Source organism: Apteryx rowi, unplaced genomic scaffold (genome assembly GCF_003343035.1).
Source record: "Apteryx rowi isolate R43461 unplaced genomic scaffold, aptRow1 scaffold_217, whole genome shotgun sequence".
Lineage (NCBI taxonomy): Eukaryota > Metazoa > Chordata > Aves > Apterygiformes > Apterygidae > Apteryx > Apteryx rowi.
This window is the reverse complement of record NW_020448497.1, coordinates 1,417,233-1,436,151: the sequence shown is the minus strand read 5'-3', so window position 1 is coordinate 1,436,151 and position 18,919 is coordinate 1,417,233. Positions and strand designations below refer to the sequence as shown.

Genomic DNA, 18,919 nt, shown 5'->3' with positions numbered 1-18,919 from the left:
GCCCGCGCCCCCCCCGCGCCGCCCGCCCGCCAAGCACCAGGCGACCAGAGCGCGTTCGTACAAAACCGGCCTCTTTATTGCTCGTTTATTTCTTACAAACGGGTTCGGTGAAAAGCCCTTTCGTCATAATCCAAACGTTACAAAAGTGACACGTGGCTTTCAGTCCGGGGACGCTTACAGAAAACACGCGGACCTACATTTGTCTAGAGTGCAAACTTTTTAAACGAGTATCAGACACACACAAAAGCTTCCAATTTGTTCAAATCTAGGCAGGTGACAGGGATAAATGTACACTTAAAAAAAGAAAATCAGTAGTTATCTTCAATATTCAACACATTTAAAATTTGAGCTATTTCCTTTCCACAAAATCAGTTTGAAAAACTGCATGTTCATCGCCTTAGACCACYGCCCTGCAAATATTGCTAACATGCATGCTCAAAGTATAAAAACTCTTATCTATTAGAAGGCACCATTTTCAGCACAGTTTTAATTCACACATACAGCTTTAAATACCRTTAAGTACATCTTTCTCTTGGATTACTTCATTACTTGGATTCCCTTCACTCCTCCCCACCCTCCAATCTGGGCCATTCATGTCCTGAACTGCTTGGAGAGACAGGAACAGACATCTGCTAAATAGCAAAGCTAAGTAGCTACAGACAGACAGCCCAAACTGAGCAGAATACAACAAAAACTAAGTGATTATCTTGGAACAAACAGAAGACCCCCACATACAAATCTTGTGATATTTTAGGTGAAGTTTCATGTATTTTAATAGTGTTATAAATCTTAGTCTAACTTTATGGGAAACCACAGGAGTTCAAGTATTTTATTACTGCAAATGCAAACACTATATATATATATATATTTGTATAGGTATATATACAGGAAACTTTTTTGGCAATATTATGGGGGAATTTACAGAGCGAGTTTGTATTCAGTGGCTAGCACAAAGCGAAAAAGCTAAGCCTTCTTTCAATACTTATTTCACTTTCAGCAAGTTTGTGTAACAGACTTCTACTCATGACCACCATCATCCCATTTCTATCCAYGGTACAGGGTAACATGGTTATCCTCCTCAGCCAGCACACCAAATGCTAAAACACTCATTTTCAGAAACAATATTAAAACCTGATTTAGTCAGTGGTGTAGAAACTGATGGCAGTCCAATCTAACGCAAGTTAGCCTATGTAAACATCCTGACTGACACTAAAAAGATTCAAAGATTAGGTGAAAAGTTTGTATTAATCAACAGGTTCCTATTTAAAGTGCTCATAGAAGCTCAGGTGATCTAAGGAAATATGTATTTTTTGCTTCTGCAGGGACTGTTATTCATAGTCTTTAAACCCAAATTAAAACCAAAAGCATGCCACTTTTTTAAACCAAAATATGGCCATGTTTTTTCGTACCTTTATTTTTATTGCCYATTCATGATGTTAGTGGAAATTAGTACAGGTTTCTCATTTAGCAACTTACAATTACTAATTTAAAACYGTTAAATTGAACTTCATGTCCATATAGTACAGCTTAGTGTCAGTCAGCATGAAAGTAAAAATTTGAGTGCATTATTACACATCAATAAACATATACACATGCATAAACATGTTTACAATATATTTATCTTCCTCTGAAAAAGTACACTGATACCTTATTTCACTTGTGCCATTTATGTTTAAATGGATAACACTTTCCAGTCCATACAAAGCAAGTTTAAATATATTGGCCAGATTTTCTTGTTTTGACAATGGTACATATTACTTCAGTTCTTCACTGTACATTTAGAAAGACGACAACAAATCAGACAATTTCGTTATTAGGGCTCATCGCAGAAATGGGGAAACCAAAAGTAACTCCCAAGTGCTGTACTTTAAAGATTAYTTAACTGCAGACTGATCCACTTCCAGCTGGACAGCCCTACTGCAGTTTACAAAGCCACAATACTCGGACAGATCTAACAACAGGTTTGATGTATTCAGTTCCTGTAGCTTTGGTAGAGGTATTTAGTTTAAAGTTTTACATTCCTTGTTTCAATATCTCATTTGCCTTATCCAAGGCTGCAGAAGGAAGGCTTTCTGGGATTACCATGGGCCACTCAATGCAAGAAGGATAAATGCAATTTCAGCTTTGTTTCAGTGAACAGGTCAGCTCATGTGAAGGCCCCAAAGAAGCCAAAGCTATTTGGGAGGCAAAGGTGCAGGTCGAGAAGGAAAATACTGTCCCTGAGGTAAACATTTTTGCTGTGGTGGAGGAGGTCCCTGAGGTACACATTTCTGTTGCGGAGGAGGCGGCCTACAAGAGGGACAGAGAAGCCATCATGAGTCCAGATGACTACATCTAATATTCACGTCTGGAAGCTGCTCCCTCTTCCTCTTGCTTTGCGTTAGCACTCCCTAAGGCCACTCTCAGACTCCCCCCTTTCCATGTACACTGCTTCTAGCAAGCTCAGCTTCCACAATGAAGACTCATTTCTAACATCCTGCATCCAGACTCTGCTTTCCATTGCCTGAAGTCCTCAGAGATTCCCACTGTTTTTCAGTTACACACAACTTTTCTCAAAACAATTTAAAGACCCCCACAAATCTCCCATCAACATGAACTATTTTAATGTAGTACCTGTTGATATACCTTATACTTTTGGATAAGCATGTTATTTTAAGGCATAGGCATTAAGATTTTAGAAATACAATTCGGACATAAAAAACAAAAAGAAAAACTGGCTGTTTAAGGTAAGTAGTTATTGYGAAAAAATCTTGGAATTGACAATAATGTTCAAAATCAGAGATTTTGATGATGATGAGAGAATTATTTGGGGTTATGGTGGCAGGGGTTTCAAAGCTTTTAAAGCTGCACATTTTGARAGGCACTTTATTCACCTGTATGCAGGACTAATCTGGCCTCTGAACAGCATTCTGAAACCTGTTTAATCAAAATGTCGTGTAGCCATAACAGTRTTTAACATGCATGCTACAGAAAACATCATTTTAGTTCCAAAGTATTAAACGAAGGAAAAAAATATCCTTTCAATACAAGATCAGTCCTGCTTGCATATAATATATGATGAAATACCCTATTGCTTATAAAGATGAAGGCAATGACAATCTATATACATCAAAACAACTACAAATAAGTTATTTGCAATAACTCAACAAACCTTGCAGGCAGCTTCTGTGGCTGTGGTGCCTGGTAATGTGGAGATGGGTAGTAAGACTGGTGGTAAGCCTGCTGAGGATGCTGATTAACTGGGTAAGATGGCACAGGAAATGTATTTGGTTCCATATCCTAAGAAGCAAACACAGCAAGAGCGTTCACAAATTTGCACTTAAGGAATTGAAATAATGCCTGCTTCACTAGTTAAGTGACATTTAAGACCACTTGCAAACAGATGTGGAAATGTCACAGTTGCTTTTTCCTTCTAAGACCCTCAGTAGAAGGGAGCAACAGCAGTGTGGAAAGTACTGTATTTTGGAAAAAAAAATAGAAGGGCTGATCAAAAGTGAGCACTTGATTTGGTCTATAGTTGTGCTTTCACTAGTTACTACATCCACACACAGACTGCTCTGCAAAGGAGTGGGGCTAGGGAGCTGGCAATGATTGCCCATTTTCTCAGGTGGTGCAGGGATTTCCGATGTTCTAGTAAGGGGGTTAGAAAGCAGGCGAACTGCTCACCGAGCCAAGCGCAGCCCAAAGAAGAGCAAGGTACAGTACTTAACAGTGAAGAACTGAGGGATTTTTTCCCCCTCTTAGGAAACAATCCTGGTCTTTCCTTCTTAGCAAAGGAAAAAAACCCATTCACAGAAGTGAAARCAAAGTTAGTAGCTTTGAAGCTTTTATTAGTGCAAAAATAAACCATCTTCATTTGTTACTTTAGAGACTGGGAACAAATGAAGTAGTGGAAAGCAGATCATTCCTACCATGGGTACACTTCTTGAACCATAAGGCATGCCATGTGAAAAGCCCCTGGGTTGGCAGTCTCTGGGTTCAGCTTCTGTTCTAGTAGGTGGTGACTGAAAGGACCTGAAATCCAATAGATATGGACTGTGAGCATATAACCTTTTTAGCATGACTAAGCAGGCTATGAATCCAAACACTTATTTGCTAGGTGGATTTAGAAGACTATTTTAGCAAATATCAGATCTCAGGAGGATAGTATATGCTGCACATCGAAGCAACAACATAATCCTTTTTCTGTTTAGGACTATATCAGCTTTATTTTGTCACTTTGTACCAAAGATGGGACCCCAAAAAATATAAAACCCATCACCAATGTATGGCAACAAGTATGAAGGTAAAAAGAAAGTTCTCTGAACCCTCCATATAAAATGTGGTTATTTTCTGTGTCATTGCCCAGGACAAGCTACATGCTTCACTTGATGCAGAGATATTTGCTTCTCGTCTTGGGACTAAAATACGCCTCCAYGCTTTGGAATTGGCTTGTGTAAAGAAATGTCTATGGACTACTTCAAAAGGGCAGAAAAGAAGGTAAAGAGGGGAATATACTTACGAATGACAGCGTGACATCAGTCTTCTAAACCATCGCTTCAGCTTGTCCCTCTTTGCAAATGCCAGAGCAGTAGCTACAAGGAGTGGGAGGATCAGGAAAAAGAATACCAGCAGGCCATTTCTCAGTGAAGTGTCTTTGTCTGATGGGGACAGAAGGAAAGAGAAGAAAAAAAGATAGTATTAAATGGTGTTACCATCACTCAACTCATGGTAGCAGTAGGTATTTTCGATAGGATTGATGCTACGATTATTTTACATTCTTCATAGCAGAAAAGCTAAAGAATCTAGTAAGACTGCAATATATATATGACCAAATGTATTCTTTGGGGTTGATCCTTTCACAGGGATTGTCTTGTCAAAGATGAAAGACCTGTACGTTCTATGGTATCTTGGGCTATGACAGCATATTGCATTATTAGATCAATACCTTATTTCTTCCATTGCAACACTGAAGAGCTTATGAACCCAACCAAAAGAGAAAAACAAAGCTCCGTCCCTTTCCTTCCGATCCTAAATCTTCATCATTTCCTACCAGTTTGCTGTAGGCAAAGAACTGAGATGTCTCTGCACTTTTTAAGATACAGCAACTTTCTCCACCAGAGGCAGTACAAAAAAGCCTTTCCCTTTGTCTGATGGTTTGAAGCATTTGCCTATGCTCCAGTATGATTCTCCAGCTGGTTACTGCATAAACATAATATCTGCCTTCCCCCCAAACTCACACTATCTTATCAAGAAGAGTCTTCAAGATCACTCTTCCAGGTCACCGGAGGGACTAATCATTCTCCTCTTCAAATACCTTCACAAGGGCATTATTTATTTTGCTCCAATTTTTATAAGTTTGCTCCAGTTTATAGCTTGGATATTGCTTCCTATTTCATCTTCCTTCAACCTGATAGTGAGAAAAGCAGGCTTCACAGCCTTTTTCAGTTTGCTGTCTCTCATGTACATGAACTGTGCTCCCATGCCCCAGGCATCATTCTCCCACTCTTCACATTTGGATTTAGATATGTCTTCTTGCCATGTGATTCACTGACCTAAGTGCCCTGCCTGGGGAGAAATTACAAAAAAAACCCACAAAATTCTCTCCCCAACTCATCTCTTCCCTCCACACAAAATGACAAACCAAAACTCAAGCAATATAGTGTCACGAACCTCTMTCTCCCCGTTTCCTTATTGCATACCTCTCTTCTATACTGTAAGATGTTTGGGGCAGGGACTATATTTGTATTTACTACCAAACGAAGCATACTGTCTGCACTCAGATAATAAACATTAATAAAATAATGAGTTCTCAACATGCTGTGTTGCCCTAGTCCTCCTCAGCCAGATGTTAGTCTTGCCTGCACCGCAGGTGCACATGCAACTAAACTACATACAGACACTAGAATAGGATGGCTACTCATCTCTGCCACCATTGCACAAGGCAGCATCTCCATATGGAGATGAACCTACATCTTCAGCCAAATTTCATGTTCTGTTTGGATCTAAAATTGAAAAGGGGTCCAGTTTTCAGCTTGGATACAAAGAAGTCCAAGATGATTTTGATCCAAGGTGGCAGAAGTCACCTGAAGGCAACTGAAACAGCTAAGTTTGATTGGGTCTCCAGCATCCCAGAAGGAAGGAGTGTGCAATACCTTGAGCCCAAAACCTTAACTACATTTGTTTGCAAATGGCACCTGGTAAAAGTCCAATTGCCAGCACTTCTGCCACCAGAATTTAGCTGCTTCAAGGCAATTAGGCATTCTGCACTCAGCCCAGCACCACGCTTAGCAAGAGGGGCCCACRGCTCTGGAGTTGTCTTAACACTACTTGCCATTATAAGGAGGTCCGCTGTCAAGACTTCCTCCGTAACCTTTTGTATCACAGTAAGGAGGGGCCCAGCCTGCTTCACAGTGACAGTTCCTGTTGTTATTGCACACCTAGATTTAAACAAGAAAAATAAAAATACAGGAGCAAACCACATATTACAGCATATCCCCACAGAAAACATCTTTTGACTAGAAGCAGTGAGAACAAAGAAACATCATAAGGTGTCTTCGAAGGCTACAGCATTTCTTGGAATTACCATTACATACGCAATGACAAAGTTGCTGGAATTTTAAATGATGTTGTGAAAACTCATTGCAATATGCATTCGAACAGTCAGGTATACATTTATTTTGCAAATGTATATTTAAAAATGTAGTAACTTAGGTTTTYGTAGTTTTTAAAGCAGAACACAGTAGCCATGACTGTCTATTCTGTCCCTTCCATATCACTCAGCCTGGTGACCTTTAACCACTAATTCTCATGTCAAATCTAAATAAATAGCCCTTGGGTGGGCCAAACCGTGTCTCTCCACAAGAATTCACAYGACTGAGCAACCACAGCATTGTTCTGGATGAGCTTCCAAAGATTATTAATCCCTATTGCCGAAAGAGCATGGCTTCTTTTTTTGAGATGCAGAGTGTCAAATTACATTAGCTATACTAAAATTGGGAATTCCTCCTTTCTGGAAAAATATATTATTTTAGAGCTTTCAACGATTTTTTTTTTTAAATAATGTTATAGGCTGTCTTGTCCAGAGCCATTTTATAAAGACAGTTTTACCATAGTTAACAAGCCAGAAAAGCTAAGTTACTATTCACCATTTTAAAACTTGCTCAAATTGCATGATTTTGGTCTAATCTTTACTGACTATTAAAGGTAGTTTTCTCATTAACGGGACTAAAAAGCAGCTTATTATAGCAAAACCCATCCTCAGAAACCCCACAGATTCTCTCTCACTGGTATATGTAGTCATGATTATTTTATTTCACATTAGAGTCCTTAAGCAGAGAAGAGCAACAGGCTTCATAGGTGCAAAAGATATTATTATTTAAACACTACTGATAGAGCACAATTAAAGTGCAACTGGCTCGTACTTTGATCTTTAAGATAAAAAAGCCAATTTATRTATTTGCACAGTCATAGGCTCTAAAAACCTGGTGTTCTTATAACAAAGATCTCACAGAAGAGGACATTGCTTAATRTGCAGAAATATTGCCAAAATTGTATCAAAACTTACAGACTTAACATTCTAAGTGGAATATCAGTASGAAAGGAAGCTCCTGCATTGCTTACCCCATGTCCATGACATTTTCTTTCTACATCACAGTCATAGTTCAGAACAGAGGCACTCACACACTGGAAGTGCCTACAGATCTAGGGGAATTAAGAGAAACACACATCTTACTCTTACACCGTTATACTTTATTTCTTCTGAGGGTATACTTAATTTCTTTTGCTTCTTCTATAAATGAAAGGCTTCAGATTTTTATCTGCACATGCACTGCAGTGCTATGTATTGTGTGGAACCAATGGAATTGCTGAGTTTTGCATTAACTACAAGCATCAAGAAGTTAATGGCCATACATGTTCATGAAACAACATAGCTGAAAATTATATTCACATGCAAAACTTTAACTATTGCTTGAAGAAGTCACTATTGACCTGTTGCTAATTACCTTTCCAGTATCACATTTGGTGCCTTCATTCACCATTCCCGGATCAGGGACATCAGAGCCTAGCTGGAAATCCACACCCCAGCACGTGGTGGTGTCTCTGATAGGAGTTTGGATAATGGCAGGTTTAATTCCAAAAACAGGCATTGTTTTCACATTTTCACATTGCAGCTTCCCACACATGGCATTCCTACAACACCAACATGTGAATGGTGTAAAGACACTTGAATTTATTCAGAGAAAGACTATCACACACTTGATACGATCTTTTCTCCCTACTGGAAGATTATAGACATTACTTGAGAGTAACATTGAAGTAACCTGACAAACAAAATAGAGCTGGTCATCATTTTAGTACTGCAAGAATACAGATTTATCCCTTCTTTCTGAATGCTTTTGTGATCTTTATACATTAAAGAAAACATGATCATTTGACATTCTGTAGACCTTGGGATAAGAAGGATCAATGATGGGATAWGAAGAACAAACCCTCCCTGAATACATGCTGCATAGACACCCTGATGCTACAGAACGCTGCATGCATAGGAAACCGCAGCACAAGCACAAAAGCGTCAAACCCAGCTACAGAAGAATCATCTGAACATTCACACACACTTCAACTATTACTTGCAAGATAAAGTCAGATAATACATATATAAAAAAAGCAAACAAAGCTTACAAATGCCTAAGCGTGAAGGCTTTAAGTCCCAATAACTATTTCTTAGGTTATAACAGATTTTTTCTAAGCCATCTCAYTTTGGATCTGAATGACACATATATTGTAAATGAGGATAGATTATGGGATAATGTGTTTCTCCCCAGTACACTTGCTATAAAGCCCCAAAGAATACTATAGCACTAGAATAAGGATTCTTAAAATTCTGAATGATACATTTAGGAACTTCTTGATGCATCAGGCTCAACTTACCAGCTGGAACATTTCTTGTAGTCATGGCCATGGAAACCACAGTTGCCAAACCTGTCACCCTTGGAATTCACTTCAGTAAAACAAATGTTGGGGGCAGCTTTCGCTTCTGAAAATAACAGCCCAACCCGCAGACAGAGAGGAACTGAGTTTAGTACAGACAGAAACATCTCACATCATCACCATGTCTCCCTTCCCCAGGCCCAGTTATCCTTGCCACACTTCCAGCTTTTTTCCTTGCAGCACAGATAGCTGAAGAGCTTGATCAAAATGATAAAAACAGGTGAAAATRTCAACATTAGAAGGTTCTAAGCAAGAAGAGACAGAAAATAGTCTCTTAACACCCAATTATACTGTTTGATAAGTCTTCAAGACTCCTTTACAGCCCTATAATTTGGAACTCCCTTTCTAATAGGAATGCTCAGTGCAAGAAAGTTAGTACTTAAATCACCAGCACAAGCATTAAATGTAACAAAGGAAGAACATGGGAAGGCAAAGCCATAAATTCCACCATTTCAAATCTTTTGCCAAAGCCAGCTGGTCTTTGTTACAGGAAAAAAGCTAAACGTATATTAAATAAACTCAGTGTTTTCTTTTAGACATGTCTCCTTGAAACATTATAATAGCATGCTCTTCCTTACTTGAGCCAAAGATATCCTGACATTGTGCATCATAGTACTGGCAAACACCATTGTAACAATAGGCTTCCTCGTTGTGGCACGGGTGACCGTTCTGAACCGTGAAGTCGGGCTGGCAGAACTGGGAAGTTCCGTTGCAGTACTCGGGAAGGTCACACTCATTGTTACTTGCTCGGCACTCAGTTCCTCCAGGAAGAAACTAAAGAGAGATGGGAGGGGGAAAATGCATCAGAAAACATAAACCTTACAGCAGCAAACAGTCTGCACCCAACCCACAGCACATCCCAACAAAATGGGCATTGAGCTGAAGCCCTTTGTGGGTGCTGTATATGTACATGGCAATTCCCAGAGCAAGCATGTACTGCTCCTCTCCCAGATGTGCTGGCTAGGCCAACACTCTCCTACCCTCAACCACTGAATAACACTTTCAAATAATATTTTTTGCAGTCTCTTACCCGGCAGTTTCTACAGCAGTCACCATAAGCACATTCAGCACCTGATTGGAGCCTGCAAGTGCCAGGCTCACAGCAAGGATCACTTTCACATTCCTGAAAATGGAAGTACCGTGAGTGTCAAGAAATCACCCCCTCATCAATGCACAGATCTCTCTCCAGTGAGGAGCACACATGGTTACCCAAGCAGCATTTGTAAAACACACCTTTGGTGAACCGCAGTCACACTCCTCGCCAGCATCTACCAGCCTGTTCCCACAGTAYGGGACACTATAGGTTTCATCAGGCTTCGGAACATTGAGCAGGCAGCTTCCACCTTTGTTGAGAGTTAGCTTCTCAAAGTCTTCTGCACTGCAGCTGCTGAAGTTTCTAGATCCCCTGCAGAGAACATTAGCACATCTTTACACCAAGTGAACCCACAAGCATTCCCTCAGTTTGTAAAGCAAGGGTAACATCTGCTTTCCTCATGAGCCTATTGTAACCATTACATAACTGTTTGCAAGGATACTTTCAAGATGAAGGTGACCTGTTAAATAAGAATATATGTGGGGCATTTTGACCCTCTGGAAATGCTTTTGCTTTTGTCAAAGAAGTTACTTACGATGCTCCAGAGCTCATAATACAACTGCTTGCTCCACAGTGACAGACTCTTTCATCATCATGGTTCATTCCGAGGTTATGTCCGAGTTCATGAGCAACAATCGATGCAAACATCTGTATACTGATTCTTCCAAACTACACAAGAGCAAAACAAACAAACAAAAAAAATAGTGGGCAGCTAATATTGAGAAAGAGTCAGTGTTTACACATATGCCAAAAACAAAGGTGGTTCTGTCACTACATTAATATGATTTTCAAACCATTTGTGCCTGCTTTCTAACAAAGTGTGTGTCATTTGCTTAGTAATAGGAGCCCTTAATCACTAGATCTGGGGCACTACCTAAAGGCCACTACTTTCCAGTGCAGCAGCATCTCTGTGGATCAGTTTTATGTCCACAAGGCCTTCTTTATCAAGAGTAAGTTGAAGAACAGAATGCCAACTCATGGCCATTTTGCTGCCCAGTTAAATAAATTGGGGGTCTCTGTTCAGTATTTACTAGGCAGATATTCAGGCAACAAACATACAATCACAACTGGCACTAAGTGACATCTTTGCTAGCAGCAATCTCTCCATTCACACATCTTCTCAAGAAATAAGAGTGCTCTCTGCTACAAGGTCATTGCGTGACTCCTAGAAATACATGCTATATAGGAAAGACACACAGCATCCATCACTGCTACTACATTCAGACTGTAGAGCAATCTACTGGAGCTGTTACTATTGTACAGTCTTTCCATTTACACTGGTGAGAGCAAATACATTTGGCCCTATTCTGTGTGAAGAGTTAGCAGCAGCTGCAACATTAGCACAAAAACTAGAGTTCTTCACACCAGCCCAAACCTCCTTTCTTAAATATGCAAATTCCAATCCCAATACTTGTGTCACTAGTTCAAGAAAACAAGATTGCTGTGGTTGCCAATTATCTGAGATCAGCAATTCAGTTCATTAACGCCCTGTAATTYCACATAAGAGGATAAGAGGGCAGTCAGCCAGGACTCTTCTAGGAGTTCATAACTGTGGAGGTCAAGCAGACACTTGAGGACAGATTTCAGATGAACACACAGCTCACAAATACTCCTAAGGCAGGGGTGCTTAATATCTCTGAAGAGAAATCCTATCATTTCCTCATGAGTGCTGCATGCTGAGGAGAGGATGCAGGAGACAGTAAAAAAGTCGTGATGCAGATTATTTCATGGTGTTGTCAGAAACTGTCAGGAGACCACAACATATTCCACCACTAAGCCACCTGAGCTGTGTTATTAGAGATTCTGCACTTCTGGGAAGACTTCTGGAGTGCAAAATTTTTATCTTGTTTACATTCATAGGATCACTAATGATATCTTACCACATTAATTCCTCCTGCATGGCTCTTGGAGCACACTGTTCCAACATAGGCCATTCCAGCTGTCCCCCCAAATCCCTTCTTCCTAGAACACATTGAGAGAAAGAGAGGAAAAGTCAACCATCCTAACTGTACAGCAACACACGAGACTTTAAACTGTACAGCCCATCCATAAAGCCACTCAATACATCCCTACTGCCTGTGTGGCACAAAATACTGTTTCCAGCTTTTAAATACTAAGAAAGAGAAGCACTGCTAAGAGCGCTACTGTTCATTCCAGGTGTTTCTCTGTACAAGTCCAGCTTTATCTTTCCATTTATGGTTCTTTTTWTCTTTTAAATTGAGACAAGAGTTTACAGAGAAAGTCAAGCTGTTCCACATCTTCCCTCTAAATATACAAAGCTAAACTGTTCACCCTTAAAATCACTGCCTTTAAATTAGGGATTAGCTGCCTTTTTACTATTGCCAAACTCCACAGATTTCTTTCCTTGTAGACTTTCTATACATTACTCTTATTTTGTTTCTACACAGCCCCTCTATCAAAGCTTAAGTGCAACAGCACRATGTACCACATTTTATTTTGTATAAAAGAGTAGAAGGGTAATGAATCCTTTTTCAGAGATTCATGAAACATGCTTGGAGCACCATGGTGCTGGGAGAGCGCATTTCCCTGTCGTTATGAAAGCTGCCTGCCGAGTTGCTCAAAGCAACAGAGATGTGGTTGCGCACAGGTGAGACCCACGGCCTCAGCAAGAAGCCTGGGCTGTTCTCCCTGTACAGGGCAACAGTTTCTGTTATGTTTTGACCTCAGAAGGAGCCACTGTCTTGAGGCACCAGACACCTGCATCAACTGAACGGTGCTGTTCTGCCTCAGAGGAGGAAGAGCTCCTGCTATACGCCTGCCGGAAGGRGAGCTTCTGCTTTGCACAAGGGCAGGTTGGGCTTTTGCCCCTGTGTGAGAGAGTGCTCTCGCCTCTGGCTTTTCTCATACTTTGGGTAGTGACTTCCTAAGCACAGCGTTATCTTTAGGAGGAGGAAGTGCACAGGAGACATGCATCCTGGAAGTGGAGCAGAGACGACAGTTCGGGAAGTTCTGCGCTAGTTTAAGGAAGTAGGGAAAGACAGATTAATGCCACATGTCAAAGCTCAAACCTTGYAACTAGCTTCTGGACGCCAACTGCAAATGCTCCATTAAACTGCAATGCTCAGCACCAAATTTATGCTAATTTTCAACTGAAGAAGCCCTAGATTACAAGTCAAATCAACATACAACCTGACTAAGGTTTATTTGAATTTCTCAGATGTGAGCTTTATACAATAGAAAATATAAAGTTGCATGACATACAGGACAAGATAAACATTTGTTATTTAGCAATGTATCTGTCAGAGAGGGCAGACATTGAATTCAAGGACCAGAAGAACGTTCTTAAAAATTGTTTGACTTGGAATGTTTTCCAYGAATACATAAAACACAGCAGATTACACTGGATTCTCTACTGAATTACAACTGCTGCTTTTGACACCACAGTGCAGCTAAGCAGATAGGAATAAAATATGCTTCTTAAAAGTCAAAGGGAAAGAACTGCAACTCACAGAACAAACTGGGCACTGTCATGTCTTCGACGCGTAACTAGATTCTTCTCTCGCCACTGTACAAAGTTTGCCAGCACATCACCAGCACCTCCATCCGTGCTAATTATGTTTTCATGCTTCCAGATCTCTAGACCAACCAGTACAATGCGGATGTTCAGCATGATGTACATCTGGAGCGGGGAAGAGGGAGGGAAAAAAGAGAAATATTCCTGAAGACCTTGAGATAAGAACAAATGGTCTTATGTTGTGTATCTCATTGCCAGGATCTAATTTTTCTGTTTGGTATACAATTCAAATCAACAGGATGCGTTTTTCCTGCAAGTTATACTTTCATTGGCTAAGGGATCAATGCTTAAATGCCACACTGGCCATCCTATTAAAAAAATAAACAAGATAGAAATAAAAAGGAGCCTCAGTCCTGACAAACAGCATCTTCTGAAATAGTCAACTTGAAAGACAGTTTTTCTGCAACCTTTACGCATACTCAACTACTGCAATAATTTGTCCTGACACTGTATGTAACACAGGTTATAAAAATTCCCCAAATTAATTCCTGCTTCAAGTACGATAATTGCAGATGAATTTAGGGGTAGAAACAGCTTTCCTAATGATGAGTTCATCATAACCCATAGYTGATAAATACTGCCATCACTTTGTAAGTCCCTGCTGTTTTGGCACTGCYCTACGGGATACTTCAGCACAATGCTAAGACACAGCTCAGGTGCAACTCRCAGTTCTGTCTCAGTTCAAAATCATTGCCAAGGGAACAAGTTTAGCTCCTGGCCTTATAAAAGGCTTTATTTCGTTCTGACCAAAATGGTAACAGAACAGACGCCAAGGTGGAAGTTTACAAAAGTAAACAGAGCTGAAGGTCTGCTGCATACAGCATCACTCCCACTTCTGCTCAATGTAGCTTTAACTTACACTGTCAAGGAAGTTTGCCAGTTGCACCATGTGTTCTCTTACTTCTGCTTCACTCTTCCCAAAATCTTCAAACTGCAAGAAAAAGAAGCTTGGTCATGAAAAGGAGAGAGAAAGACAAGACTTAGAAAAAGAAAAAAAAACATTTTAAGACAAACAGCACAAAAAACWTTCTTGCCAGCCTTAGAAGATAAGAACTTGAACCCCTGCCTAGAAGATGCTAATCAAGAAAACAGCACCTTCGTTGCTGCTGTTCAGCTGGTCAGTATTCAAGAGAAAACAGGAAAGACAGTTTTTGCCATGTGTTTCCCTTACATTATTAGAATCTTTGCTGACAGAAACTCTGAACACCTGACAGTTCACTCTTTTTCTGAAGTAAACCATATAGGACATGTGTAATCAGTTATAGGTTAACATATTTGTATATCCTAGGTTAGTGTCACTGTCTTTCAATAATCCATTTAGGAGTGATGAAGACTGAAGGGCTTTTCAAGTCATCTCCTGGGGAAAAGGGAAAGGAAAGAGACACATGGCCCCTACCTTTTCTTTATCCACAACTATGAACAGCTCCACATATCTTGTTTGATGCAGAACAGCTCTTTTTCTCTGAGGAAAAAAGAATTTTAGACAACTTCAAGTTTGTCAATTTAAGTGCAAACAAACAAAATTCATCATTATATTGTCATATTTCAGTTGATACCACTAGCAGTTTAAGAGACACATCCAAGCACACTGTGCCAAGATGAAAACAAGCCAAAACCAACAAGTGTAATCAAAGCAACAGCTATTTCTCTACAAGTGTTTTATGCTAAAATTGAGCTACACAAGGACTTCCAGTGCTTTATAGCAAGGTATCTTTTGGATTTCCACACAGGTTTCTTCGGAAAGACTGCATACACTTTTATAAAGGAGCGGAAAGATACTAACAGGCAAACACCAGCAACAAGGGAGACCTTCAAAACAAACTGTTATTCTGATGGCTAAGAGAACAGAATAAACCACATAATATTCTGCTGGCCTCTGCTGCAATACTTTATTAATGAGCCTGTCCAATAAGGGTAGCATTCCTGCCCTGACAACCSCCAACAGCTCTGCCAGTGAACAATCTAACCAGCCACTGAACTCTCATTGCTGTGTGCAGAAGCAGAAGGAAATTGCAACTGTATTGTTGAAGCAGGATATACCTACTGAGCTTTTTTAGTGGGGTAGAAAACCCTCTGATTCAGAAACCTTTAGGTATGTGTTAAACCCCAGGAAATCTGATAAGCTGCTTCCATATTATTAGCTGAACACTCACAAAACCCATTATGGGGACAGTGTGGAGAAAACAGTGGAGTACTTACGCGCAGCAGCTGAGTCATACTGGGATAGTGATTTTCCTCCGCATGTTCCCTTTCATGGCCTTCGGTGGTTACTCCACACATCACAGGCTCTTTCTTCACGTTATCCAATCGATACATAATGTGTTTGGAACCAGAAGAGGAATCCATGGGCTCAATCCCATAGGTGATGTTCTCTATTGTCACCAAACCCCTAAAACGTGGAAGTGTATGAGAAATTCTTGCATCAAACACAGAGGATACCCAGGTTTTTAYAGTAAAACAGAGGAAGTTATTCTTTAATAACTAAACGCATATCTATACCTTAGTCCTTACAAAACAACATGCTTCACTAAGGCTGAAAGCAGCCTTTCACTGCAAAGGGCCTTCACAAATACAGCGTATTAAACATTTTCAAAAGAGTCTCTGCAATGTCTGAGAAATTAAATCATGAGCCTTAAGCAAAAATGCTTCACTTCAATTAATAATTGCTACTTTGGTGTCTGACATGGCAATGCAACAAAGCATGTTCCAAATGATACAGAAATTACCCCAAAGCAGAAAAGTTCCCCAATCATATTTGAAGTATATAAGCTTTATGACCAATTTGGTAAAATTTGCGTTCCAGCTTCAGTTTTTGTATCAGGTACCAGTTATTTGTAGTGGCTCTCTAGCCAAATTRGAAAACAAGCCAAAAATTGTGCCAAAGAACAACTGACTGGACTCTGATATCGAATTGCATTAATCAACTTATTTAACCATTCTGCAAATATCTGTTAACTCTACATTAATAAAAGATACTGAATAAAGACTGCACAAAGACATAAACTATTGCARTTTAGCTCCAGTCAATGAGTTTCAGTCTGGCTGAACAATAGTTAAAAACAGAGCAAGATTTTTGTTTCAGGTTCAGTGAGCTGCTAAAAGCACATGACAGCTGTGATACAAAAGAAGAGTTCTGCTACCTGAGCCCCGAGCAGGTGCTGACAGCAACAACAGAATCCAGGATCCCCTCCACATATCCCTGATAATGGCAGTGATCCTACAGGGGAAAATAAGGATGCGTTACACCCACATACCATGCACAAGTACACGCCCAGTGTAATCTGCCCAGTCTGCCACTGATCAGCAGCACAGTTAGAGCTTGACAATACACTACAGAACTCACAATAACATGCTTAAAGTTAAAACTGCAGCATGCCCTTTATCTGCAGTCTATAGCTTGCAACTTGCCTCTAGCGGTACCGCAATATAAYGGCATTTCCTCCTCTAATATGTGCATCTAAAAATTTCCTCACATGTCTTAGTGCCACAAGAATTAATACATAAAGAAGCTAATCAGGATGCCAGTTGTCTAGGACTCAAACTGGATGCCCACCTCCCTGTACTGTACAGGCAGATGCTCTTCACAACCTGACAGGGCCAGTGGCTCATTAGAGATTTCAGTTTAAAATCCCACTCACCTATTCAACYTAAAGCTGGAGTCAGAGCTTGCAAGGGCTCAAGGCAAGCAGGGCTCAGAAGCATTATCTAGAGACCGGATTTCTTAACTTGAAATTAAGCCATCCTACTTTGAAGTTCTGTCCTCCACCCTGCCTCAGATATTTTAAGACCAGCCTCTCCCTATCGATTTGAGCCAACATATCATTCAACCTCTAGAAAACATTTTTGGAGAATGTATTTGATTTGCATGTAACCTCTCTCTATCARGAAAAACACCAACACCTGCTATCCTCACCAACAGACACTGAGTTGTCCGAACTTTTCAGTTGCACAGTACATCCCTGACTAGCCATGAGAAGACAGAATACTTCCATTCTGCCCTCTGTATAAATAAATTTTGGAAACCAGACAGGGGGACTAGTACAAGGCAAATACATTCCACTCTGCAGCATAGAAGATTTTCTCTGGCAAGCGCATTTTTGCACATTACTGTAGGGGTCAGGTAGATTACATCACCTGTTGTTTCAGCAGGGAACTCGCACTTACGGCATGCAATAATCCTTAAGGGCCATTGCGACTTTCATGACCTCTTGCTGAAAAAGCCTTTTTACTCCTACTCAATCACTTGCTTCTTTATAAGAAGTAAATAGTYGGTTGATTTCAGTGCTCCATTTGCAAAAACAAGACCCTATGAATCATACATGACTAACAGTCCCCTTTCAAAGGAACAACGCTGATACATAAGAAGAGTGCAGCCATAAGAAATACTCTCATGCTTTTCATATCACACTATTCTTATTCTACATAAGCAATTAGATTTTCAAAGGCAAACTAGAAAGCAGCCTGCTTGTACAGGAAAAGAGGGCTGCAAACGCTTTTTTAATAGAACAATCCCAATGCTACAGAGATGACAAGCATCTCAGGAACCAAGATGCATAGGCAGGATGTTTCCTGAGAAATGCTTTTCGCCCCTCTCAAAGGTTCTCCAGACTTGATAACGTCTACTCCTTTTAGCAGCTCCCAACTTTCTGAGCTAATGGATGCCTGTCACCCCCCAAAATTCTTARAGTCACTAGAACACAGTATTGCAAAATTGAAAAGACAGATCAGCCAACTAACCATTCATTTTGACTTTTGGACCAGTCTGGAAGACTATTGTRTATAAAAGTAAAAGCTATATTCAGTCATTAGACAACCTCCAGACAGCTGTTCTGCTCTGTGTGTACTGACCTCCATAAGAAACAGGACTTGTTCCCAGAAAGGGATACAAACACTCCACTTTATGACAAGACAGCACCACTGTCAGATAACGAGGTATTTGACAGCTGAGAAAAGCTACAGGCTAGATTCACATCCCAAATCAAGGGTTCTTTCCGGGAAGACTGCAGCATGTGAAAAATAAACTATCAATTTGTTAACATGACTCCCTCAAATTGTAGATGCTCAATGTTCAAGTCACCTTCAGTAAAGGCATAAAAAGAAAGAAATCCTACCTGGACATCTGGTTTTTCAGATTGCAACTTCCCCTCCTTATTATACGTATACACTGTGAAATCTTTGGGCAGCAATTCTCTGTGAGGAAAGGGGATAGAGGAGAAGGAATACAAGAGAAATATCACAAAATGTCTACGACACAATATAAGGGCAGTAAGATRACACATCCTCACCTAAATTGTCATGAACACTTAAGTTGCAATTAATTA

At 40.2% G+C, this 18,919-nt stretch overlaps 1 protein-coding gene across 2 annotated transcripts in view; it reads right to left on the bottom strand.

The window, feature by feature from the left end:
• Nucleotides 1-54: 54 nt before the first annotated feature.
• The window catches only part of ADAM9 (ADAM metallopeptidase domain 9), a 38,752-nt gene continuing 19,887 nt past the window's right edge, over nucleotides 55-18,919 (bottom strand). For both annotated transcript variants that reach the window (XM_026064476.1, XM_026064477.1), the window contains 19 exons: nucleotides 18,710-18,788; nucleotides 16,739-16,815; nucleotides 15,798-15,987; nucleotides 14,995-15,060; nucleotides 14,458-14,529; nucleotides 13,534-13,703; nucleotides 11,944-12,025; nucleotides 10,599-10,732; nucleotides 10,204-10,375; nucleotides 10,001-10,093; nucleotides 9,549-9,744; nucleotides 8,911-9,016; nucleotides 7,986-8,172; nucleotides 7,603-7,683; nucleotides 6,314-6,419; nucleotides 4,502-4,640; nucleotides 3,912-4,014; nucleotides 3,152-3,279; nucleotides 55-2,289 (listed from right to left, as the gene is read on the bottom strand). In XM_026064476.1, the coding sequence (XP_025920261.1) occupies nucleotides 2,175-2,289; nucleotides 3,152-3,279; nucleotides 3,912-4,014; nucleotides 4,502-4,640; nucleotides 6,314-6,419; nucleotides 7,603-7,683; nucleotides 7,986-8,172; nucleotides 8,911-9,016; nucleotides 9,549-9,744; nucleotides 10,001-10,093; nucleotides 10,204-10,375; nucleotides 10,599-10,732; nucleotides 11,944-12,025; nucleotides 13,534-13,703; nucleotides 14,458-14,529; nucleotides 14,995-15,060; nucleotides 15,798-15,987; nucleotides 16,739-16,815; nucleotides 18,710-18,788 (2,296 nt within the window). In that variant the 3' untranslated portion in view covers nucleotides 55-2,174. The remainder of the gene's footprint in view (nucleotides 2,290-3,151; nucleotides 3,280-3,911; nucleotides 4,015-4,501; nucleotides 4,641-6,313; nucleotides 6,420-7,602; nucleotides 7,684-7,985; nucleotides 8,173-8,910; nucleotides 9,017-9,548; nucleotides 9,745-10,000; nucleotides 10,094-10,203; nucleotides 10,376-10,598; nucleotides 10,733-11,943; nucleotides 12,026-13,533; nucleotides 13,704-14,457; nucleotides 14,530-14,994; nucleotides 15,061-15,797; nucleotides 15,988-16,738; nucleotides 16,816-18,709; nucleotides 18,789-18,919) is intronic.